Consider the following 24,775-nt stretch of genomic DNA (forward strand, 5'->3'; position numbering starts at 1 on the left):
AATAGCTTCGGTTTCTGCTGCAGCTAATGGGGATCTCCATAAACAATAAACAATAAACACAAAACATTTCCTCAACAAAGTATTGGTCTGACATATATTGTACAGTATTAACGGCGGATGTCACTGTCATCCATAAGCTCATCATTACTATTAAAGAAAACCATCTTTTAGAAAGTAACCGAGGCGCTGTGTCTGTGATGCCCGGGATGACGGGGGTCCGTGAAGGCAGCAGCGTCACGTGACCCGCGCACAGCTGAGCGAGGCTTCGGTAGCGCTGCTAGCTGCGCTGCGATCCTGCCCCAAACAAGCCCTTTCTGCTCACACCCGCAACCCTAACACGCCGACAGACACACACTACCAGCCATGGGAGCAACGGAAAACGCACGTCCGTCTTATGCACCCCTTTATTTTGGCGTTTTTTGCGTGGATGTCAATGCCATACTGTGGGGTTAGCTCTCTTAGCTCGTCCCTGCTGAGGCCTCTGCGTGAGTAAAACTTACACTTCAATCTAATCGCTGCTAGACATGACATGTCAGTGTCGTAGCTGTCGGGGATCCAGTTAAGGGTGCACGGGGTGAAGGTAGACGGCACATCCAGCCCGCGGAGCTGCAGGAGCTAAAGCTGCAGGAGCTGTAATCTTGTTTGCATGTAGTAATGTGCTCTCACGATTAACTGCTATTATTATACGAGCTGTGTTGCTGGTTAGATGTCGCTGCTGCAGCTGCACAGGTAAGGGCTGCACGGATCCTGCTGTCATGATCACCTGGACAGCAGCAGGGCTGCAGGAAAACAACACATACCTATCGGTGCTCTGGTCTGCAGGACGGCTGCAGGATTTTGGTTCTTTTATTTTTTTTTAAACCAGCACAGTATAAATGCCTTATTATACGCCTGTCTTATAACATCCACTTGTATCACCGCAGGATGTATTTGGCATATGTGGATCAGCAGTCATGATATTTAATTTCCGACCGTTTTCTGCAGTGCTCAAGGTTGTCAGTTTGGGGGGGATTTTAACTGTTTAATTCTCGGCTACATTACTTTCTTTTTAAGCTGTTTATTTGTTTATTTAAAAAGGATCCCCATTAGTCTTCACCATGGGAAGACTATTCATCCTGGGGTCCACACATAGACATACAAAGATTACAGTAATACAACTCAAAAAGGGTGAAAAACATACCGCGGTTGAATTGGTTTGATATTGGATATTGGATATTCAAAGGCATCCATTTAACTTGTGATACATACCACTGATTTTGGTCAAACCACTTGTGATGTGTTCATGGTCATCTAGACTTTATATCACAAGAGAGTAATTATTATAAAATCATATTATGGGCTGATTTAATCAGGTTTAATGATGATTTAATCAGGTTTAATGATGATTTAATGAGGTTTAATGAATTCAACACCCATAAAACTTGTGATACATAACACCAATTGTTTTCAAACCACTTGTGATGTGTTCATGGTCATCCAGACTATATATCACAAGACAGTAATTATTAAAAAAAATCATACTATGGGCTGATTAATGTGGTTTAATGAATTCAACACCCATAATAAACAATTGGTGTTATGTATCACAAGTTTTATGGGTGTTGAATTCATTAAATCTCATTAAATCAGCCCATAATATGATTTTATAATAATTACTCTCTTGTGATATATAGTCTAGATGACCATGAACACATCACAAGCAATATGACCAAAATCAGTGGTATGTATCACAAGTTAAATGGATGTCTTTGAATGTCGAATATCCAATATCCAATATCAAACCAATTCAACCGCGGTGAAAAACATTCACTAGAATTCCTGAAATAATAAATTGAAACAAAAATAAAAGATTAAGTAACCAACCAAAACCATCCACATCTTAAGTAACAATATTTGCTACTATCACCAGATCTGTTCCACTTTTGAGCAAAATAGTTTGCAATGACTTTATAATATACCCATACCTCTATTTATAGTAGTATACATATACTACATATCATAATATACTCATACATTATAATATACTCATACTTCTATATATACACTCATAGCCTACAGTGATTTAGAATATATTTACTCTTAAATTTATAATATACATACAATTTGCACAATAATCACAATATATACCTAGGACCGATCATGACTGAGCTGTGGTTGGTGCATTTTAGCAACAGTGTTTTCCCGAACTTTTCTTCAAATCATCAGCTGGTAATTACTGCTAAAATATGTCACCCTCTCTTGATCCAGCTGGTGGTCGACCAACAGTTTTTTTTCTTTTCTTTTAATAACCTGTTAATAAATATTTGACATTGATATAGTGTATAATGCCCATATTACATAGTGGATTAATTTGTCATCTCATAAATTTCAAAATGCCATAACAATAACAAATGAGTTACAGAACTGCCTAACTGTAATAAATGTTTAACTCTTATGCCTACGTTACATCCTTTGCCTGAGTAGAAATGTTCTCAACTATGTTTGTAGTGCACTCAGGAGAAGAAAAAAAAATCAACTTAAGAAATGTGGACTTAAAATGAATGACATTGTTCCAATCAACTACACTCAGGCTGTCAAAATAACTAAGCAGCTCCCAATTACTTAAAGCACCAAATCAGCGGACCAGTTAACCCATTGATCTATTATTTGGTGCATCACTGACACATGAGTCAGAAGAGTGACCCATAAGTGTTGTCCATCTCCTGTTCATGATCTATCAGGTATTTGAGTGAGGAGGAGAGGGGAGAACAGGTTTACACCTGACCTGGGATCAGAAGCCCCCTCAGCCGTCCTTGTCATCACTGTCAACATCAGATGAGCCATGTCTTCGCCAGGGTGCTGCCAGCTTCCTGGCTCTCTTTGTGATTATTCTGGCAACGCTGAATCTGATAACTCCAAGGATTCAGAGGAGTCTGACTCCACTGCACAAGCTCAGTATGTTGCCAAGGTTACAGCCAAAGATGGCCGCCCACTCTCCACTGTTGTCAAAGCAGTGAGCTTGCAGGGGTATGTCATTGTAATACTCACACGGAGCACAATTTAAAAAGAAAAAAAGACTGTCATTATGTCAGATTTGTTTATTTCTTGTAGTTTTCAACCCTCTCCTGTTGTGCTGCACAGAGATGTGGGAATGTGTCGGATTTGTCACGAGGGAGCCGGCGGGGAGACTCTGCTCTCACCCTGCGACTGCACTGGCACGCTGGGAAAAGTGCACAAGAGCTGCTTGGAGAAGTGGCTGTCATCCTCCAACACCAGCTACTGTGAACTTTGTCACACAGAGTTCACTATTGAACGACGACCACAACCACTCACACAGGTTAGACATGTCACTGCAGTGACAGTTTTTTCTTTTTGTTTAATGTAGTTTGTGTAAAAGTATTGTAGATGGAAATAAACAATATGCATTTGTTAAAAGTAAAGGACATAATTAATTTCCATGCAATTGTACCAGTGTTTTAAGTTGTCAGTGAGATTGTAAAGCCATGGAGAGTGTTTTGAGAAAAAATAGCATTTTATATGAGATAATTACCTGATATTGAAGAATTCTCTCTCTCTTCAGGCTCTCAGTAGCAACATTAACTATCTCATGCAGATAGTTTACACCTCATATTGCAGATTTCAACTCTTTTTTTTTTTTTCTTATTGTAAACCAAATCACATCAGTAACCTGACTGCAGCTTATTTTACACCAATGATCTTCTCATTTTTGCTGCTCAGTGGCTAAAGGACCCCGGCCCTCGCAGTGAGAAGCGCACTTTGCTGTGCGATATGGCTTGTTTCCTTCTCATTACACCCCTGGCAGCCATCTCGGGGTGGCTGTGCCTGAGGGGAGCCCAGGACCATCTGCAGCTCAAGAGCAGACTTGAGGCTGTTGGCCTCATTGCCCTCACTATTGCCCTCTTTACTATCTACATCCTCTGGACGCTGGTAACTAATCCATTATTACCTCTTAAGTGACAGAAACTCAGGGTGACTGACACCAAGTGAATTCATTTTCTGCCTGTTTTTTAAAATTTTATTTAATTTTTTTTGTCTAAACCTTGATCTAAGAAGGTAACATCTTAGTGAGACTTTTAGATGTAGTGAAAATTGGGATCTAGGGCAGATAACAAACAAAGGCAACCACATATCTTTTCAGTCTTTTTTCTTTAACTTATTCCTCTAGCTTTTACTCTGAAAAATATTTTAAAATGTAAGAAAGGAGGACCTGTGTGTGTGTGTTTCTTGTTCATCTTTTTTTACAAAACAGTCACGTGTTTGAAAGCTTGCTAGAAATTGCATGTCTGCACAGGCATGCATAGTTAGCTGAAAACATTAAAACCAGGCCAGATTTATTCTGGACTTTTTTTTTTCTTGATTTGGGTGATGTTCTTTTGAAAAAGAAGGACATTTTGTAAGCAAAAACTTTATTTATTTATTTATTTTAAGCTACACAAAGCTTTTCTCGATGGCAAATATGATGAAAAATACAAGCTTTTAAGAGATTAGTGTTTCTGCTCTTCAGTCAGCCCATCTTTCCTGTGCTGCTGGCTCTGAAGCATCATGTGTGTCACTTTTAATGACATCTGTCCTTTTTTTTCTTGTCACACCCTCCCCCTACTTTCATTTCATTAAATTTCAGGTGTCATTTCGGTATCATTGTCAGTTGTACTCGGAGTGGAGGAGGACCAATCAGAAAGTGCGCCTGCTCATGCCCGACATGAAAGGGGCGCACACCACCCAACGTTCAGTGCCGACCAAGTCGACCAAGAAAATGACTGACGAGACCATCGTATGAGTGCAGAACGGTGGCAAAAGGGATATTTAAAAGAAAGCCCACTCAAGCGCTCTCTAAAAGCAAAGTTAATCATTATAATGAACTTTTGCACTTCAGATGGACCATTTCTGAGGAGAAAGAGTTGTTTTCTCCTCATCTTTTCTTTATTGAAGCACTTGATGAAATCTACCACACTACTGGTTGACCACAAATGTGGTTTTGGGAAGAACTCATTCCTGAGTCATCATAGATGAAAACTGAGTGGTTACCAAACAGCCAGGGCTGACATGTGCACGAGTGGAAACATGGATATGGACTAACGCAAGTGACTTTTTATGTCGGTGTCACAAACTTATAAAATACTAAGACACAAGATAATGTAGCAGGATATAACTGATTCAGCATGCTACTACAGTATAAAATGAAACGTATTCACTACCTGTAATTCCCCTGTACCCCTTCACAATGTAACTATCTGGTTTTGAACAATGGGAAAACAATAACCCTGCAAAGGATAGATATTTAGAAAACATGACTGACAAGGTGTAGATGTGATTCCGACTTTGTTTTTTGTTTGTTTTCTGTTTAACAGTCACTCCTACCAGTGTCCTTGTCTATAAATTGAAGTCTTTTAATTCCCCAGGTAAAGCTTTTAAGTTGCTGTCTGACAAGTGGAAAAATCAAATTATGTTCCCTTTTAGGCACCAGCTGAGGAAAAAATGTATTAATCACAGTTGGCAGGGGTGGGTGTTGGTGATGATTGTAAAATATGGATTAACACTAACTCCAGCTGTGAGACTGCGGTGCAGTGTTGTATAAGAGAATAGTATTGAAGGTGGGGAGGGGGTGTGTGTTTCCTGTTTATGTTCATTGGATGATGACTGTTATGTTGTCGGCCCTGTTCCAGTTGTGAATGCACCATTCATTTACTCATCGTCCAAGCAGTGACCATAAGCCAGATCTTGCATCAGAAGAGGTGCAGTTTTAAACGGAGGAGAAACAGTGTTCAGAAAGATGACATTACAGACTTTGACCAGTTCAAAAACCACATGTATCAGAGGAGTATGGTTCTTGGGAAAGAAAAATGTGTTTCAAACTGTCAGTTTATGTATGCAACGTATGCTAAACCAAGTATTTTGTGTTGTTGTAGTCTTCCTGCTTCATCTCCTGGAAAGTTGGGTTATTGTGCAATAAAACATGGGGGACTCCTGGATTCTGTGAGCTTAGTTTCAGCTTTTATGTGTTTGACATGCATGCATGCATGCAAGGCAGTGTGGGAATGGAAACCTGAGACTTTACAGAACACCTAGTTATAAACGAAGTGGGAAAACATTGAGTAATACATTAGTTTGACTAAATACAATGCTATCGCAGTTGAGTTCAGAATTATTTAGGAAGTGTCAAAAGACTTTTTTGATTTGTCGTCATAAACTCTCAAAAAATTAGAAATAAAAACGATTTTGACTTTTATTTAAAAGGTTTCACAAAAATATGCCATTTACTAGGAATTACAGCCATTTTAAACAGTCAGCCGTCCGTTTTCAGGTGCTTAGAAGCATTTGGACAAATTGAGATAAAAGTATGTGTATATAACATTCAACAATGTTCTGAAGGTGGAAGGTCATTAACATCAAATTCCTCCCAGGAGATGCTTTGTCAGACCTTCACTGCAGCCGTCTTCAGTTGCTGCTTTGGGACCTTTGTCTTCCTTTTTTTTTTTTGTTTGTCCAAACTGAATTTAGAGATTTCATCATCAAAAAAATACCCCAAAATCTGGATACATTTCTGCACATAAGCAGGTGGTTACGCCAACAACCAACACTGAGTGCCCGTGACCTTTGATCCCATGCATTTAAAATCTACACCCATCTGTAAAGCATTTTACCACAAAGACTCATCATTGTCAGTTAACACAGTCTGTCGCTACATCTGCAGGTGCAAGTTTAAACTCTGTCATGCAGAATCAAAACCATATATTAGCAACAGCTAAAAACATCGCTCGGCTGCTCTAGGCCCGAGCTCATCTGAAATGGACTGACGTAAAATGGGCAAATGTGCTGCGGTCTGGCAAGTCCACACTTCTGGATGATGTGTCCTCCCAGCTAAAGAGGAAAAGGACTATCCGGATTGTTAAGGTCAATAGCCACTGTCTGTGACAGTATTGGGAGTGTTGGTGCCAGTGGGATGGCTAACGTGCACATCTGTGAAGGCACCATTAATGTTGAAGGGGTTCAGCCAGGTTTTGGAGCGACAGATGCTGCAATCCAAGCAGTGTCTTCTTTCAAAGACAATCCCTCCTTATTTCAGCAAGGCTAGGCCAAGCTACATCCTGGATGTCATTACAGCGTGGCGGGAAAGACTGCAGGTACGAGACTGGCCTGCCTGCGGTCCAGACCTATGAAACCACTGAAAATGTGTGGCGCATTATGAACCACAATATACTAAAACGCAGACCCTGGACCGTTGAGCAACTGAAGTCGTACATCAAGAACAAATGGGAAAGAATTCCACCAACAAAGTTTTAGCAATTAGTGTCTGCAGGGCCTAAATGTTTATTGAACTTTTTTAAAGGGGAAGGTAATGTAACAGGCCAGTCTCAGCTTTTCTCAGAACATGTTACAAGCATCAAATTCAAAATGAGTATATTATATTATATATCTTGGGCATGTAGTGTATTTTGGTTGAATATAAGTTAAAAATAATTTGAAACTAATTGTATTCTGCTTTTATTTATGTTTTACACGTCACAACTTCAGTGAAATTTGGTTTTTGGCATTAAAGGCATTTGCTTTCAACTATTTCTTAAAATTTTTACTCAAATTTTATTTAGGGTGAATATTAATCATATCTGTACAGCAGAAATTTTTACTTAGCATCATCAAAATATTTTTCTTTCCTTAAATCAAAATTTTAAAACTGCCTTATGTATGTAAACATTAAGATCAATGTATTTCTCATATCAATGGCTTGAGATCATTCCTGGTGAATACTGTACATCTCACTGGGTCTCAGTGACAGTTGATTTTCACTGAGTGACAGTGACAATATGTAGCTTGATTGCAGTAATTGTCTCAAAAGGTTGTGCAACAAGTAAAAGTTCCATAATTTCTCTCTAGGTCAGTTTCATTTTTCTGTTTTTTCTTTCATCCTTTGTTGAACCACAATTCAAAAGTAATGTCTCATCTGATTTTTCATTAGAATTTGTTTAGTAAATCCAGTGAATTACTTTTGTCAGTTATTTCACTGACCATTGTGGGTTTTTCTTTCAGTAATGCGTGATAACTAACAAATGTGTACGTATATATCAGTTTAAAATCTTATATGTGTATAAACCCAGAAGGTTGAGGAAAAAAGCCCAAATTCCACCCTATGTCCAAAAAAGTAATAAAAATTTTTCAACCAAAATAATTTTCTCCTTTATTGATTTTATTATCTTGAAACCCTTTGGAGGGCCTTTGTTCTTGGGAATAACTGCACTGGAACAACAGTGCTGTCCATCCTTCGTCCTTATGTCTGATCCATCAACAGTCTGAGAGTAATAGATTTGTGTAGTTATAACATGGAACTAAGGACCGTTTTGTGCATACTGTTAAAGAAAATCACACTAACAAATAATATTGTAAAATTTAATTTCATGGCATTAATATAACGTATGTGAGCAGACAAGCTATCAAAATTAAAACAAAAAATATATGCATTATACACAAAAATGAAAAAAGCATCAGCAGCGTCACAACCACTTTTGAGATGATGACTGAATGAGGAGGACGAGGCGGAGGAGGAGGAGGAGGAGGAGGAGGAGGAGGGGGTAAGCCCAAAAACAGGAATGGTGATACGAGTGAAACAGGCAGGATCTAAAAGCTGGGTCTCCAGCGTGCGGCAAGCATCGTCAACCAAAGACATGTTGAGGCTCATGAAGTGTCAGGCAAGGCTCTTCAGCTAACCGTGGAAGCTGCTACGTTGTACCATCACTCCTGTTTTTGCACCGGAAAGGAGCTGACTGTGCCCGGGTCAGATTACAACTTGATATCAATCTCTTCTCTCTAGGGCTGATCGTTGGCGGCACAATGGAACCGACTCCACTGATCTAAAGAGTGCAGATTCAGAAAACGCTGCAACGGGGGAAGATGGACGCATATCAACACTGCAGATTTCAATTAATAATTGACCCCGGTGAGAAGGGACAGTTGCCGTGGGTTACAGGTTCTGACAGCACTGTAGTTTGCTCCCCCTCTGGCCGTCTGTGGTTGGTGGAACACTGATGTCCACCACGTTGTTTCCTGGGGACTCATCGTGGGCACACCGCTCAGCAATCTGTTTCTGCGATACGATGCGGTATATTTCTGTTTTTGAAAAGATGAATCAGAAAACATCACTGTTGACACAAAACTGCTGTTCTTTAGCCTGTTTAAACTTCTCAGGATTGTCTTTCCAACCATGTGTGGCAATTGAAACTGAAACTATCTAGCTGCAGAAGAGAACTACCACAGTCAGAAGAAACAACAAACACAAAGTTAAAGATGAAGTTGTGAAAATAAAAAAATGGCTTCGTTGGGTCCAGAGAAAGAGCCAAGAACCATTATAAGCTGATGCAATCATTTGCCATGGCAACAGGAAACTTAATAGGACTGACTCCCTTTTAATTTAGTGCAAATGTAAAACTGTGAACGCGTGCCAACGGAAGTCAAAAAAATTACATTTGTTTTCAATTTTTTTGATCGTTTCATTCAGCTTTGATCAGACCGATCAAATTATATGTAAGAATGTGCGTTATCAAACACACATGAACTAATAATGTACAAAACTCCTTTCTGTTTCAGCTCTAATCAGATCAATATGTAAAGAAGAGCAGGCGTGTTAAAGGAAGTCACTATTGCCTAAGAGTGACTTCAACATTTGTAAAGTTATAAACTTCCTCAAATATATATTGTGACGGATGCTCTGATGTCGAGTGTGTGGTCGGTTCCAGATGTATTTGGTCGATGACAAAGTTGTTTTAAAATATAATTTAGATTTATACACCACCACAATGAATTTGAAGAAAGAAAATCAAGATGTGGTCAACATGTAGACTTGCGGCTTCAAACATATGGTTTACCTTTAAGGAATAAGAGCTATTTTAAGAGAGTATCTCCATTGTCGGGTTCAAAAAGGCATTGGACAAAGTACCATTTTTGTAAATATAAACTTTTTGTTTAATACTTGGATGAAAATCATTTGTCTAATTAATTTCTTTTTGGGAATTAATAAAGTATTTTTGAATTTGAGCTTCAATTGAATGTACAGTTACTGTCTGAGGTCTGAAGCTCATTACCAAATTCTGATTTTCTTCTCTGGAGATGCTTTTCCAGACCTTTCCTTGCAGCCACCTTCAGCTACTGCTGGTTTGTGGACCTTTCTGCCTTCTGTTTTTGTCTTCAGTAACTGATAAACATGATCTATTTGGCTTAAGATCAGGTGCATGACTTGACCGCAGAAGAATACTTTATTTCTTTGCCTTCAAAAAGTCTTGCACTGCTTTAACAGTATGTGGAGGATCCTCCATCAGCACTTTTGCAGTTTTGTAATCCTATACACCTGAGAACCGATTTCTTCTGTCAGCAATCACGTCATCAATAAACACCAGTGAGCCTGCTCCGCTGGCAGCCATACATGCCCATAACATAACACTGCCTTCACCGTGTTTGACACATGGTCTTATTCCTCTCTCTCCTCTTTCTTTTGCCATTCCTCTGAATAGTCTGATTCCAAGACATGGGAGGCTTTTTAAACCTACAAAGTCTATTCTGGTTTTATTGTTCTTGAATGACACCAATGAACTTCATAATGGTTGTTCAAAATACAAATATCAACCCGAACTGAGATCAACTGTTGGGCCTTAAAAACAGAGGTACTTCCCTTAAAATGACTACAATTTGTAATATATATACATAATATATATATATATCACATATATTATATCATATAATATAATAATTGTTATATATATATTTTATTTTTTTTGCTGCTACTTCAAACCCATTGTGGTGGATTATAAAAACTTGTTCAAATACTGAACTGTATAATTGAGCAGCCAAATGTGACACAACAGCTACATGCTCTACCGGAGGGGAGGCATCTGAGAGAAACTGTGTTTGATGAGGTTAGATCAGTGTCCATGGCAACTGACCCTCTTTCTGGAGCAGAAAACCCAGTGTTTCTACTTGTTAGATTACACACCCCTGAACTGGTAGGTGAGTTTGTTTGTTTTTATTCTACTGGTGTGTGCAAGTGTACCTGTAAGGATATTCTTGAAGGCTTCTTCAACGTTTGTGGAGTCCAAGGCTGAGGTTTCTATGAATGACAGATTGTTCTTCTCTGTGGGTTCACAAAAAAAAAAAAACACAGCTATTTATCATTAACAGAGTGAAATAACCCACATGTGCAAAGATGGCCTACTATCAAGATCTGTATGAAACACGTCACGTCTTGTAGGTCTACTTGCTATGAAAACGTAAGTTACGGATGTAACTATGGTTCTGTGAATTCCTGGATGACTGCCAGTGGCAGTAAACAGAGTGGATATGTCTCCTCGCGCTCCGCGCAGGTCGAGATTTAATAACAACAGTGTCACGTGAGTGACGTGTAGGCTACCTGTGCGTCTATAAATACCGCCCGGTAGACTACATCCGGCCTCCCAGAATCTTCTCGCAGGAAGTTCGGAGTGACCGGTGTGACTGGCAGTCATCCAGGAATTCACAGAACCATAGTTACATCCGTAACTTACGTTCTGTTTCATTCCTTCCAGACTGCCAGTGGCAGTAAACAGAGTGGATGACTCATACCAGCACTGTCACGAGGAACAACACCCACCTAGTGGTCAGCCGCAGAAGCCAAAGGCAGAACGGCCGAAGCCAGCGTGGACCCAGAGGCCACGTTAAGGCGATAGAATCTGGAGAAGGTGCACGGCACCGTCCAGGACGCCGCTGCACAGATCTCAGACAACGGTACCCCTCTCATTGCCGCCCAGGAAGTGGCCACACCCCTGGTGGAATGACAGACAACGCCTGAAGGGGCAGGTCTACCTGCCACGTCATAAGCCTGTTTGATTGCTTCAACAATCCAGTGGGAGAGCCGTTGCTTCGACAGGGCACGGCCCTTGTGCGCCCCCCTGTAGCACACAAACAACTGCTCAGAGCGTCGAAAGCTCTGTGTTGCCTGAAGGTAGAGCTGCAACGCCCGGACTGGGCACAGCAAATTAGCCCGCTCCTCCAGCCGGGACTCAAACGGGGGAGGATGGTATGCTGCCAACTCTATGGCCTGATTGGCATGGTCAGGGGGTAACACCTTTGGCAGGAAAGCGACATTTGGCCACAGGGTCACTCCTGAGCTGTCTGCCTTCCACCGAAGGCACGTAGGACTGACTGAAAGGGCGTGGAGCTCGCTCACACGCTTGGCAGACGTAACAGCCAACAGAAAGGCGGTCTTCCATGACGTCGTCCTCAAGGACCCCCCTGCCATAGGCTCAAAGGGTGCCTCGCCCAAGGCCTGCAGGACCAGCGGCAGGTCCCATGCTGCTGCACGCTGCACTCTGGGGGGGCGCAGTCTCCTGGCACCCCGCAGAAACTGTGCCACCCAGTAATGCGCACCAACTGGTCTACCATCGATGTGGCCATGGTGGACAGAAATAGCCGCTACGTGCACCTTCAAGGTCGAGGCCGCCCGGCCCGCCTCAAACAGATACTGCAGGTACCGCAGTACAATTTGTAACGGACAGGAGATCGGGTCAAAACCCCCGTCCCTGCACCAGGAGGAGAAAGCGGCCCAGCAATGCGAATACACCCTTCTTGTGGAAGGAGCTCTAGCATTCTGCAAGGTCTCACATACCGAGGGCTCAAGGTGCGTCAAGAATGACCCTTCCCTCTCAACGGCCAGGCCCAGAGTTGAAGGAGGCTCGGAGAGGGATGCCATACCTCCCCGCCCAGCTGGGACAGGAGGTCCGACCGTACTGGGAGCTGCCAAGGCTCCCCGTCCAACAGGCTGAGGAGCGTGGAGAACCAAATCCTCGAGGGCCACTTGGGCGCCACCAGGAGGACCCTGTGACCCGATAATCTCACCCTGTGAAGCGTGGGCATCACCAGGGGAATCGGAGGGAACGCATAAAGGAGGCCTCTCGGCCAAGTGTTGGCGAGAGCGTCCATCCCGAGCGGGGCACTGGTCTCTGCCAAGGAGAACCACAGTGGACAATGAGTCGTACACTCCGAGGCGAACAGATCCACACGGGCTTCCCCGTATCGATCCCAAATCATTCGCACCACCTGGGGGTGCAACCGCCAGTCCCCCGGGGGCAGCTGCCGGCGTGAGAGGGAATCCGCCACCACGTTGGCTCTGCCAGGGAGGTGCATTGCCCTCAAGGAGGCCAATTGAGGATGAGCCCACATCCACAACCTCCGGGCCTCGTTCAGGGAGTCCAGCGACCTGGTTCCCCCCTGGTGGTTGACATGAAACACTGTCGAAGTGTTGTCTGTCCGGACGAGGACATGCTTGGCCCTGAGAAAGGGCAAGAAGTGCCTCAGCGCCAAGTAGACAGTCCGGAGTTCTAGGACATTGATGTGCCGTCCCCGCCACAGAGGGCCCCAAACCCCCTGGACTGACCTCTTCTGCCATACCGCACCCCAACCCTGAGGTGAGGCATCTGTTGTCACCACCTCTCGCCTCGAAGGGACTGAGCCGAGAGGAACACCGTGCAATAGAAAGGTGCTGTCCCGCCACCGGTGGAGATGAATAAGGCACTGGTGGGTAACCTTGACCTTGACCCACCTGTGAAGGCGAGGGTCCATCTGGAGGCTGTTGAACCACATCTGCAGGGGGCGCAGGTGCAGCAGCCCCAGAGGTGTCACAGCCGAGGCCGCCGACAGCATCCCCAGCAGTCGGAGCCATGCGTGGACGGGCAACCTCATCCCGAGGCGGAAGGACCGTAGCAGGTCCTGAATCCGCTGTGCCCGCTCTGCAGTAAGGCGTGCCTGCATTGACACGGAATCGAGGGACAGGCCGATGAAGGTGGTCTGCTGCGTAGGACGCAACAAGCTCTTCTCCCAATTTACCGACATGCCCAGAGCCTCGATATGTGTGAGGACCCTGGATGTCATCAGCTCCGCCTCCTGGAGCGAGGGGGCGCATATAAGCCAGTCGTCCAGATATGGGAGAATCTTTACTCCCGACAGGCATAGCGATGTCAAGGCCGCCCTCATGCATCTGGTGAAGATGCGAGGAGCCAGGGACAGGCCGAAAGGCAGGACGGTGAATTGGTAGGCGTGGCCTTGAAAGGCAAAACTGAGAAACCGTCTGTGGTCTGGGTGTATTGGGACGTGAAAGTAGGCGTCCTTGAGGTCTATGGAGGTGAACCACTCCCCTGGAGTGACAGATTGAAGGACGTCGCGTGTACGCAGCATCCGAAATGGGAGGACCTTCAGGTACTGGTTCAGACCCCGAAGGTCCAGCACAGGCCGAAGAGAAGTGTCTTTCTTCGGAATGAGGAAGTATGTTGAGTAAAACCCACTGCTCTGTGTATGTGGGTGAACTCTTGTGATGGCCTTTTTGTCCAAGAGTTTGGCTATCTCCTGTGACAAACACAGGGCCTTCCCGCGGTCTCTGACCGAGGTTTCCCTGACCCCGGAGGGTGGTGGGGGCCGGCGGCGGAACTGCAACCTGTAGCCCTGGGACAGTGTTCTCAAAACCCATACATCTGGAGAATGGGCTGCCCAATAGGCCAGGTGCTGATGTGAAAACCTGCCCACCGCCGGCCCGAGGCCCTCATAGAGTGCCTCGAGGATTATTTGGGGGTTTGGGGGGACGCTGGTGTTGCCCCTGCACCCGCTGAGACCGGCGAGGTGGAGGGTGTGCGCCCCTGGGCTGACGCCCACCACCCCCAGCAACCCGGCTGTGCTGCCAGGGCTGCGGAGGGGGGCTCGGGGGATGTGAGCGGCGCAGGTCTTGTGCGCCCCGTCTCCTGGAGTGCTGAGCTGGGGGTCCCATGCTCGCACCCCGACGACCCCAGGCCTCTGATGCCTGACCCGACTGCTTCCTGCGCTCCAACGCCTGTTCTGCCTCTGGCCCAAACAACTGGCCCGGCACTACCGGAAGCTTCCGTAGCGTCTGCCTGCAATCATCAGACATGGGTGCCTGCGCCAGCCACACCTGACGCCGCGTCACCACCAGGGTGGACATCAGGCGGCCAAGCTCTCTGGTCATCAGCCCGAAGGCTTGGAGCGCAGCGTCGTTAGTGTCACCCAACTCCCCGCCCTCATGCTCCGACTGCAACATCTGGGACTGGGCGAGGAGGAGCACGGAGAGGGAGTTTCCAATGCGAGCCATGCGGCCTGCTGCATCATAAGCCGTCGAGAGAAGGCTATCCGTTACCCGGCACTGAGGCCTAGGACAGCGGGCCTTATCTTTGAGCGCCTCATCTGGTGAAAGGACCAGTGAGGCGATACACGGGTCCACGGGAGGCATGTGAACCAGGCCATGTTGCTCCGCCTGGCGCATGGAGGCCAAAGTCCTCGCATCCTTGCCATGGTAGGCAAACGCCTTTGGATCTGCCCAGCAGCGCCGCAGCTCCTGCAAAAAAGCAGGCGAGGGCGGGACATCAAAGGGCGGGGCTACAGGAGTCCGGCGAAAGAATGGGTTGCTCGCCGGTTGGGCAGCGGGCGCATCATCCAGCCCGACCTTAGCCAGGGCCGCACGTAGTGTTGCCTGCAAAGGGCAGGGGCCCTCTCCCAGCTCAGTGCTCCCAGAGCTCCTGAGGGATGTCTCCGAGCCAGCCTCTGCCTGTATGCTAGCTGGGTCAACCACCAGACACGGCAGCTCAGGGGAGGGATACTCGCCAGAGCTAAACACACTGTCACGGCCTTGAAACATGGAGTTCGAAGCCCTGGTAGACATAGCATCGTCTCCACAATCTGACTCCCAGGGGACCGCCAGAGGTGGGGAGGGCAGAGCCCGCTCCCTCACTAAGGCCTTAAGCTGCTCCAGTTCAGCCCGTAAATCCTCCATCTCACTGCGTGAGGGAGCATCCTTCGCCTTCTTCTGCGTAGGGCCACTGCGCTCGTCATGGGGCCCCGCTCTGCGCTTGTCCCGGTGCTTTTTGCGGGAACCTGCACTGACATGAGCGGGCCCAGAGGGTGGGAGGTCGCTCCTAAAGAGGAGGCCTTCCACCTGACGCAGCCGTTCCTCTCTCACCGAGAGCGGCAAAATGCTGCAGTTGATGCAGGGGTCTGACAGGGCCTCCCTCAGGTGCCCCACCCCCAGACACTGGGGGCACAATTCATGGCCATCCTCTACCAACAGTAGAGTGCCACACGATGTACAAGCCATCATCGCTTCCTCCAAAAAATAAAATGGTCAAGTTAGGAAATCTGGGCGAGAACTGAGACTCGATCAGAACATCTAACAGACTCCTCACACCACTGTTTTTAATCCAAACACTTCAGTGTGGAGCCAGGCAATCCAGGCGAGAACTGTGGCCGCCACAGAACGCGTCCGGAACCTCTGGACTAGCTTTTTTTTTTTTTTTTTTTTAATATATATATTTTTTTTAAATTTATATATATATATATATTTTTTTTTTTTTTTTTTTAAAGCTTAAGTAAAAAAATACTTACCAAATAATACCAAGCCAGGCTAGGAACCAACAGACGAGAGCAGTGGGCGGACCACTGAACGCGGCTGGGACATCTAGCATGTGGAGGAATCAGCCCAACAACAAACAATTCAAGACCGTTTGTGTGGCTGGGGAGCGAGCCAGCCCGACACACGGGCGCTCGATCCAGATGGAAAAAAGGGAGAGGTAAGATGGCTTGACAGCCACAGCCTTAGAGGGCACAACGTGCGCTCCGACCAAGAGTCACAGGCAGGCTGTCAAACACCACCAACCAGAGTTGAGCTTACCTCCCCGAACCTGCAGAAAATATAGATCCGAAACACGGATCTACGGAGCAATTAACCAGCGATGTACGTCAGGTTAACAGCGAGAAGATTCAAGAGGCCGGATGTAGTCTACCGGGCGGTATTTATAGACGCACAGGTAGCCTACACGTCACTCACGTGACACTGTTGTTATTAAATCTCGACCTGCGCGGAGCGCGAGGAGACATATCCACTCTGTTTACTGCCACTGGCAGTCTGGAAGGAATGAAACAGAACTACTCACAGAGGAATGTCTGTGCGAAACAGTCTAGAAATTAATGAGATGCAAACCACTTAATGACTCAACAACTGAAACGTGTGTGTGTGCGTGTGTGTGGTTGCAGTACCGGCAAAGGCCCGGGCCTCATCGGTGGGCACAGCCCTGAGGTGGCGCAGGTCACTTTTGTTGCCAACTAGCATAATGACAATGTTGTTGTCGGCATGATCCCTCAGCTCCTTCAGCCAGCGCTCCACATTCTCGTAGGTCAGGTGTTTGGCTATGTCATACACTAAGAGAGCGCCCACTGCTCCTCTGTAGTACCTGTAACACCACCACAGACAGACGGGGGACGTTTCACTACACCAGTTAAACGGAGGTGTTTACTTTAAAGTGGGTGTACTCTGTACTTTCTGCACAGGGTCCATTTAGTGCAGCGAGAGAGGCTGGGTTTGAGTTGAGGCTGTTGTATTAACCGTGTAAGGTGTGATGTCGAATGGTGAGTCAAGAGCTGTGGTTAATGTTTTTTCCTGATGTTTTCTTCACACAGTCTGGATCCAGCAACCAAGAAACAAACAGTAAAGACCACAGTTCTGGATCTTTTGATCGTATAACAATGATGACAGAAGCTAAAAAAGACGGTAAACATTTCATAAAACACAATGCAACATGGACAAAATATTGTAAAATTTTAATTAAAAACAGAATGCAGTCATCTCTTAAACCCACATTTTATTCCAAAAAGAAGGTAAACAACATATAAAATGTTTAAAATGAGACATTTTGCCATTTAATGGAAAATATTAGCTCATTTTCAATTTGATGGGAGCAACACATCTCAAAAAAGTTGGAACAGGATGAAGTTTAATTTATTGTGTTTCAACAACTGTCTGTAAACATCTGGGAAGTGGAGAGACCAGTTTGGAGTTTTAGTGGTTTTTGTCCCATTCTTAACTGATGCAGGATTCCTGTTGGGCCTTTGTTGTCAGAGTTGTTGTTTCATGATGCTCTACATGTTTTCTGTTGCTCAGAGATCTGGCCTTTAGGCAGACCAGCTCAGCACCTGGACTGTTCTTCTGTGAAGCTATGCTGTTGTGATGGATGCTGTGTGGGGTTTAGCTTTTTCTTGCTGAAATATGCAAGATTTTCCCTGAAAGACACATTGTCTGGATGGAAGTATATGTTGCTCTAAAACTTTGATGTACTTTTCAGCGTTGATGGTGCTTATCCAGATGTGGAAGCTGCCCACGCCGCAGGCACTAATGCAGCCCCATATCATCAAAGATGCAGGATTTTGAACTAAGTGCTCTTCCTTTCTGGATGGTCCCTCTCCTCTGTAGTCTGGGGGACACGGCATTCATGCTTTGATTCATCTGACTGCCAAATAGTTTTCCATTTTGGCTCAGACCTTTTTAAATGAGCTTTGGCTCAGAGAAGACTGCAGTTTTTCTGGATTGTGTTCACATGTGGCTTCTTCTTTGCATGACAGTTTAGACACAGTTTACAGAGATAAACTGCATTTCATTATCAGTAAACTGTGTAGACAGAGAGTGATCTCTAACGTGTTCCTGAGCCCAGACAAGACAATCGTTTTTATTGCCGTGCTATCTGACGGACCAAAGATCAAAGACCAAAGATTTGTTGCTTGTGTTCTCTCAGATGTCGATCTGGATAAAAGCGTCTGCTAAATGACAGTAGTAGTAGTAGTAAAGATCACAAGCTTCCACTTTTGACCTTCAGCCCTGTCCCCTGCACACAGAAATCCCCCCTGGATATTTGGATGATATTATACACTGTAGATGATGATGAGATCTTTAAAGTCTTTGTAATTTAATGTTGAGGAAGATTTTTCTGAGATTGTTCCACAGTCTTTTATGACAGTGTCAGTTTGTCAAAGATTGGTGAAGCTCTGCCAGTCTTTACATCTGAGTGGCTGTCGTGATTTGAAATGTTCCTTTTATACCCAGTCATGTTCTGCCTTGTTGCCAATCAACCTAATTAGTTGTCAAGTGCTCCTACAGTTGTTTTTGATTTCTGCCACTTACTCTTTCAGCCTTTGTTGCCCCTATTCTCAATTTTTTGAGATGTGTTGCTGCCATCAAAACAAGTTAATATTTTCCATTAAAAAGCAAAATGTCTAACTTTCAACATCTGATATGTTGTTGATGTTCCATTGGGAGTAAAGTGTGGGTATATAAGATTTACAGATCACTGCATTCTGTTTTTATTTACATTTTACCCAGCATCCCAGCGTTTTTTTGGAATTGGAGATGTATAAATCAGCATGCATACATACAATTTAAATTTGATATCTATCAAATATATGTTTATTTATGAGCTTAAGTGTCATAAATGCATAATTTCTTGCTCAAAAAGATGTAAAGGTTCAAACTGAGCCAAAGTGTCACATCCCTCTTTAACAGTTTGTCTCTGATTTAAGTGAAGTCCTTTTCAGGGTGAACAGATTCATCTGCACATTGCAGACACAGACTCACGCTGAGGTGATGGCTCTGTAGCGCTCCTGTCCAGCTGTATCCCAGATCTGAGCCTTTATCGTCTTGCCATCCACCTGAATGCTGCGCGTGGCGAACTCCACCCCAATGGTGCTTTTGCTCTCGAGGTTGAACTCGTTACGTGTAAATCGAGAGAGAAGGTTGCTCTTCCCAACGCCTGAGTCTCCAATTAACACAACTGTGGAGAGAAAAATGGGAGCAGATGAGGCAGTGTCTCTATGTTGTATGATAGGAGAGGAAATAAAATGATCAATTAATTACATCAATATGCCTCTCAACATAAGCTGACATAATAGTGACTTTAGGTGTTTTTATAATACAGTGTTAATGTTTAAAAGTGTAAACTTTCTACTTTGGTGGCAACGGTGAACACAAGGACCTATTGCTTGTTTCCTGCAAACTTTCCAGCCTCAAAGGTTTATTCTGATATTAATTTAATTTATAAGCTATGATTCAGGGGCGAAAATCCAGGGGGGGACAGGGGGGACAAGTCCCCCCGATTAGTAAAGCTGTCCCCCCCTAGAATAATTTGAGACAGAATTAATAATTTTGGAACAATACAGTAGTATTTAGTAGTGATGCACCAAAATGAAAATTTGTGGCCGAAACCGAAATCGAAAATAATAATAAACAGTGAAATCTCATTACCGGTACACTTAAAACAAGAGTCATCACCAGAAAAATAACTTGTTATTTGACAATTTTCACCTGTTTCAAGTAAATTTTCACTTGAAATAATTAGAAAAATCTGCCAGTGGAACAAGATTTATCTTATAAGCAAAACAATCTTGTTCCACTGGCAGATTTTTCTACTTATTTTAAGTGAAAATCTACTTGAAACAAGTGAAAATTGTTGTTTTTTTCCAGTGATGAGTCTTGTTTTAAGTGTAATGAGATTTTTTTTTAACTAAAAATGAGACATTTTAACTAGAAATAAGACAAATATTCTTGTTAAGATTTTGGGTTTTTGCAGTGTATTATGTCAGATGTGCTGTATTATTGCCACCTTCCACCTAATACCATTGTTTTGTATTACTCTAGAAAGGTCGTCTGCCTGTTTGCGAGATAGAGTTGAAAATGTCAAAATGCTGTATTAAAGGAAGGCTAAAACTTTTATTCCTTGTCCCCCCCTGGATTTATTCTCTAAAATTTTACTGTTTATTGTCCCCCCCAACTATGAAACGGGATTTTCGCCCCTGCTATGATTTATTCACGACATGATATACACAGGCCAATATAGGACCGTGGAAAAACTTAAAAGTGGGGGACTGTGACAAAGTATACAAGTAACTGCACCAGAACAGCTGCAAAGTGAACTACAGTCACCGTGGAGAGTCGGTAACTTCCTATGGATTCAGTGGGGATCATTAATTGATCATTAAAGGCCCCTGTTGTTCACGCATTGTTGTAAGCTGCAGGAAACGAGTCAGCGGGGGAAAGTGCTGCTGTTTCCTTTTATCCTGGTTTTTATCCTGGTCGACCCTGGTCCAGCAGGAGGAAGCGGGGCCGAACTTTGTCCTCCCTGTGAGCCCCGTGGGCTCCTGCGGGCTGCAGGAAGCTGATAACACGCTCCATCAAAACCTGAATCGACAGTTTCAGGCCGCCTTGCCCTTCCTGCTTCGGTCGGACGGTCGGGTAGGCTCAGGGGCGTCAATTGGGTATGGCAAGGTATGGCAGCCGCCACACCTTTGCTTCAAGGGTTAAATGTAAATGTTTGTTTTTTTAAATACATTTATGGAATAACTACAAATGCAAATAAGAACAACACGATCGATTTCACTAGTTATTATACACTGCAAAAATTCAAAATCTTAACAAGAATATTTGTCTTATTTCTAGTTAAAATGTCAAATTTTTAGTCTCTTTTAAAAAAAATCTCATTACATTTAAGACAAGACTCAAAAACAACCATTTTCACCTATTTCAAGTAGATTTTCACTTAAAAAAAGTAGAAAAATCTGCCAGTGGAACAAGATTGTTTTGCTTGTAATGACAAGATAAATCTTGTTCCACTGGCAGATTTTTCTACTTATTTCAAGTGAAAATTTACTTGAAACAGGTGAAAATGGTCAAATAACAAGTTATTTTTCTGGTAATGACTTTTGTTTTAAGTGTAATGAGATTTTTTGACTAAAAATGAGACATTTTAACTAGAAATAAGACAAATATTCCTGGTAAGATTTTGAGTTTTTGCAGTGAGCGAGACTGCATTTGAAAAAGTTCCAATTTTCTTGACCACACAGATAAGCTACATAGACTCTGTGATGAGTATTTGCTGGACGTGTTGATTGATACTCTAGTTAAGTTCTGTGACTCGTAACCAGAGGTGGGTAGTAACGAGTTACATTTACTCCGTTACAACTTGAGTAAGTTTTGGGAAATGTTGTACTTTTAGGAGTAGTTTTGAATCACTATACTTTTTACTTTTACTTGAGTAGATTTGTGAAGAAGAAACTGTTACTCTTACTCCGCTACATTAGGCTACGTTGAGCTGTTACTTTTCTTTTATCCCTTTTATCCGCGTACGCGTCAATCTCATGACATCACTGGGTGATTCTTTGGGGAAAATGTTTGTTTTTGCATGTTTTGTCACATTTACACAGTCTCAAACACACACAGTTTCTATGAGTTCATGGGCTTGTTCTAGTTCTGCCTGGTTAAAAAAGAAAAGTACAAAGGCTTGAAATTTTGTGCTACTTGTGCTTAATTTATTTTTTTATTCTGTTATTTAATTTATTTTATTATTTATTTACGTACTTTTACGTTTATTTTAAGCTTATTTTAATTTAAGCTAGTTTTTATTTTTTATTAATATTAATTTATTTTATTGATTTAATTTGCCTGAAGATGATTATTTTGTACTTTTGTCTGTTTGAATGGTAGTGTTAAAAAAATAAATCAGTACTTGAGTAGTTTTTTCACCAAGTACTTTTTTACTTTTACTCAAGTAATTATTTGGATGACTACTTTTTACTTCTACTTGAGTCATATTAATCTGAAGTAACAGTACTTTTACTTGAGTACAATTTTTGGCTACTCTACCCACCTCTGCTCGTAACCTTGCCATACCTTAGCTTCCACTGAATTGATGCCACTGGGGTAGGCTCTGCGTCGGTTTAACGCCGAACCATAAACCAGGCTTTCCTCGGGAGGAGAAGCGCAGAGAGAGGGAGAGGGAGAGATCCCTCGCCTCCGGCAGATGCCCCATTCATCCCACAGAGGATACTTTGTTACATCTAAATGGCCTTTTTTTTATGCTTGCTTCTACAGGCCCGGGATGTTAATGTGCCACCGGAGCTGATAGGTCAATCAAAGGAGGCATTCTGGACCCGAACATGGAACCGGGTCTGGTACCGCCTCCAGGCCTGGCCATGGTCAGAAAAACACCCAAAATAGGTGAAGTTATGACCCCCTGCACTGTCCCTGAGAGAGACATCCTCAATGAATGCCAGGAATGAATGGTATTATTGATCATCGCACACAGGTAGAGGCTAATAGGCCCTTAATCATGCTGCGTTCCATTTACCTCGGAAGTCGGAACTCGGAACTGGGAATGACGTCACAGCCGAGTTATCAGCGTTCCAGTTACAAAGTAGGTAAACAAGTTTGTAGTTCGAATATACCACATGAAAAATGTAAATTACACTATAGCAGCATATATATGCCGAACAATACTTGTATACGACTGATTTAGTGTGAGCAAAACTAGAATGAAGTGCTACGAATTTTTACAGAGCTCTCTTCTACTGTTTACAATCGGGGCAGCCATCTTGGAATGTGAACTCGGGGGTGGTGAAGACTCTCCCACTTTCCCAGTGGGAAATCCCACTTCGAGGGGCATTCCAGTTGAAAATTCCGACTGGGAACTGGGAAATCCCCACTTCCGAGGACAAATGGAACGCGGCATCAGCCCTCATAAAGTCAATGAAGGGGAAACAGCAAGTATTGCTCAATAAACAGAGAAACGGATCACTACTACTATCAATCCTCTCAATAAGTTTATTAAAGTTTCATATTTAAAAAAAAAAAAAGGTTGAGCCCTGATTGGTTTGATGCATTGCTTTACCTATAAGCATAGCTGCAGGCGTTGGTACAGCATTGTGTAGTAATGACACCAGCCGATTATCATCTCTCAAATAAAAGCCAGTTTCATTTGAAAAAGCGCAAAGCTGCGCAGCGACAGACACATCAGGAGGCTGGCTGGTATTTTTTAAAGCCTCCCTTTGTCAGCGTGAACCTGTGTAAAGGGGGAATGCAGGCATCTTTCTTTCCGTTTTCTTTATTATTTTTTTTTCTTTTTTTTTTTTTTTACCTTTGAACAAGAAATCGTATTCGTCGTCTCGGTTCCCCATTCTAGACGAGGCCGCTCCAACGCTTGTCTCCGGAAGAGGATGAGAGGAAAGTATGGGTGTGGATTATCGCTATATGCCCCAAAAAATATATACAAATAGATCTGGTGAAGGTCTGAGCCCAGACTCTGCGCCAGTGTTGGCTGTCAAGGCGAGCTGGACGCAGAAAGGGAGAGAGAGCTCCGAACTCTGCAGAGGGAGGGGACCGGGGCCTGCAGCGCACATGCCTGCCTCACGGGGGCGCCCGTCCCCACACATGCCGACGGAGGGAGGTGGGAGGTGGGAGGTGGGGGCCCCAACAGCTGCTTACACCTACATTCAGTACTGGAGATGAGGGGGGATGGCATCCCCCCTGAAATAAAAACGGTCAAAATCATCCCCCCTGTAAAACTGCCATCCCCCCTTTCCATCCCTTATGTCATTTCATCAATGAATGTGGTTTTTACTGCTATTTCAACATTTAGAGTCATCACCAGAAAAATAACTTATTTGACAATTTTCACCTGTTTCAGGTAAATTTTCACTTGAAATAAGTAGGAAAATCTCCCAGTGGGACAAGATTTATCTTCTCATTACAAGCAATAAAATCTTGTAGATTTGTAGATTTTTCTGACATTTGTATATTTTTTCTGACATTTGCATAATATATATATTTTTTTGTACATAAGGAGACATGCCCTGTTCATTTTTATTCTACTTCATTCTTGTTCTATTTGAGATTTTCAACGTCTTGCTGCTCAGTTGTCCTGCAATTGCCCCTCGGGGATTAATAAAGTTTTCTGAATCTGAATCTGAATTGTGTATTTTACTGCTGTGTGTCATCATTTCTTGGACTGTATGTAATGTATGTGTGTCTGGAACCTTCTTTTACATCATCTGCCCCAGGGACTAAAGATGCAAATTAGCCACTGGCTATAATCTAGCATATTTACATGAAAATGTTATTAATATGTACTGTCCCTGGTTCTTTTCCTTTGAAAATAAAATACAAATACAA

At 43.6% G+C, this 24,775-nt stretch overlaps 2 protein-coding genes across 2 annotated transcripts; one reads left to right on the forward strand and one right to left on the reverse strand.

Moving 5' to 3' along the window:
* Positions 1-243: 243 nt before the first annotated feature.
* Positions 244-5,969, forward strand: LOC133452574 (E3 ubiquitin-protein ligase MARCHF2-like). Its single transcript, XM_061731977.1, has 5 exons — positions 244-485; positions 2,721-3,006; positions 3,121-3,316; positions 3,718-3,927; positions 4,622-5,969. Exons 2-5 carry the CDS (start codon positions 2,822-2,824, stop codon positions 4,775-4,777), a joined length of 747 nt encoding a protein of 248 aa, XP_061587961.1. The 5' UTR covers positions 244-485; positions 2,721-2,821; the 3' UTR covers positions 4,778-5,969.
* A 2,399-nt stretch (positions 5,970-8,368) lies between these two features.
* LOC133452575 (ras-related protein Rab-11B-like) lies at positions 8,369-23,970 on the reverse strand. The gene is made up of 5 exons (XM_061731979.1): positions 23,742-23,970; positions 19,412-19,607; positions 17,047-17,240; positions 11,033-11,113; positions 8,369-9,099 (listed from the first exon to the last, which is right to left on the reverse strand). The coding sequence occupies exons 1-5, from the start codon at positions 23,779-23,781 to the stop codon at positions 8,954-8,956; spliced, it is 657 nt and encodes a 218-aa protein (XP_061587963.1). The 5' UTR covers positions 23,782-23,970; the 3' UTR covers positions 8,369-8,953.
* Between the last annotated feature and the right edge of the window lie 805 nt (positions 23,971-24,775).

Source organism: Cololabis saira, chromosome 10, assembly GCF_033807715.1.
Source record: "Cololabis saira isolate AMF1-May2022 chromosome 10, fColSai1.1, whole genome shotgun sequence".
NCBI classification, from domain to species: domain Eukaryota; kingdom Metazoa; phylum Chordata; class Actinopteri; order Beloniformes; family Belonidae; genus Cololabis; species Cololabis saira.

What these genes read in the sequence shown, in the direction of transcription:
- LOC133452574 (XM_061731977.1), top strand. Translation starts at nt 2,822, where the DNA reads ATGTCTTCGCCAGGGTGCTGCCAGCTTCCTGGCTCTCTTTGTGATTAT. An exon ending in AAAGCAGTGAGCTTGCAGGG is followed by an intron (nt 3,007 to 3,120) that starts GTATGTCATTGT and finishes TGTGCTGCACAG; the next exon opens with AGATGTGGGAATGTGTCGGA. An exon ending in GACCACAACCACTCACACAG is followed by an intron (nt 3,317 to 3,717) that starts GTTAGACATGTC and finishes TTTGCTGCTCAG; the next exon opens with TGGCTAAAGGACCCCGGCCC.
- LOC133452575 (XM_061731979.1), bottom strand. Translation starts at nt 23,781, where the DNA reads ATGGGGAACCGAGACGACGAATACGATTTCTTGTTCAAAG. An exon ending in ATACGATTTCTTGTTCAAAG is followed by an intron (nt 19,608 to 23,741) that starts GTAAAAAAAAAA and finishes TTCTCTCCACAG; the next exon opens with TTGTGTTAATTGGAGACTCA. An exon ending in CTTCAAGAATATCCTTACAG is followed by an intron (nt 9,100 to 11,032) that starts GTACACTTGCAC and finishes TTTCAAAAACAG; the next exon opens with AAATATACCGCATCGTATCG.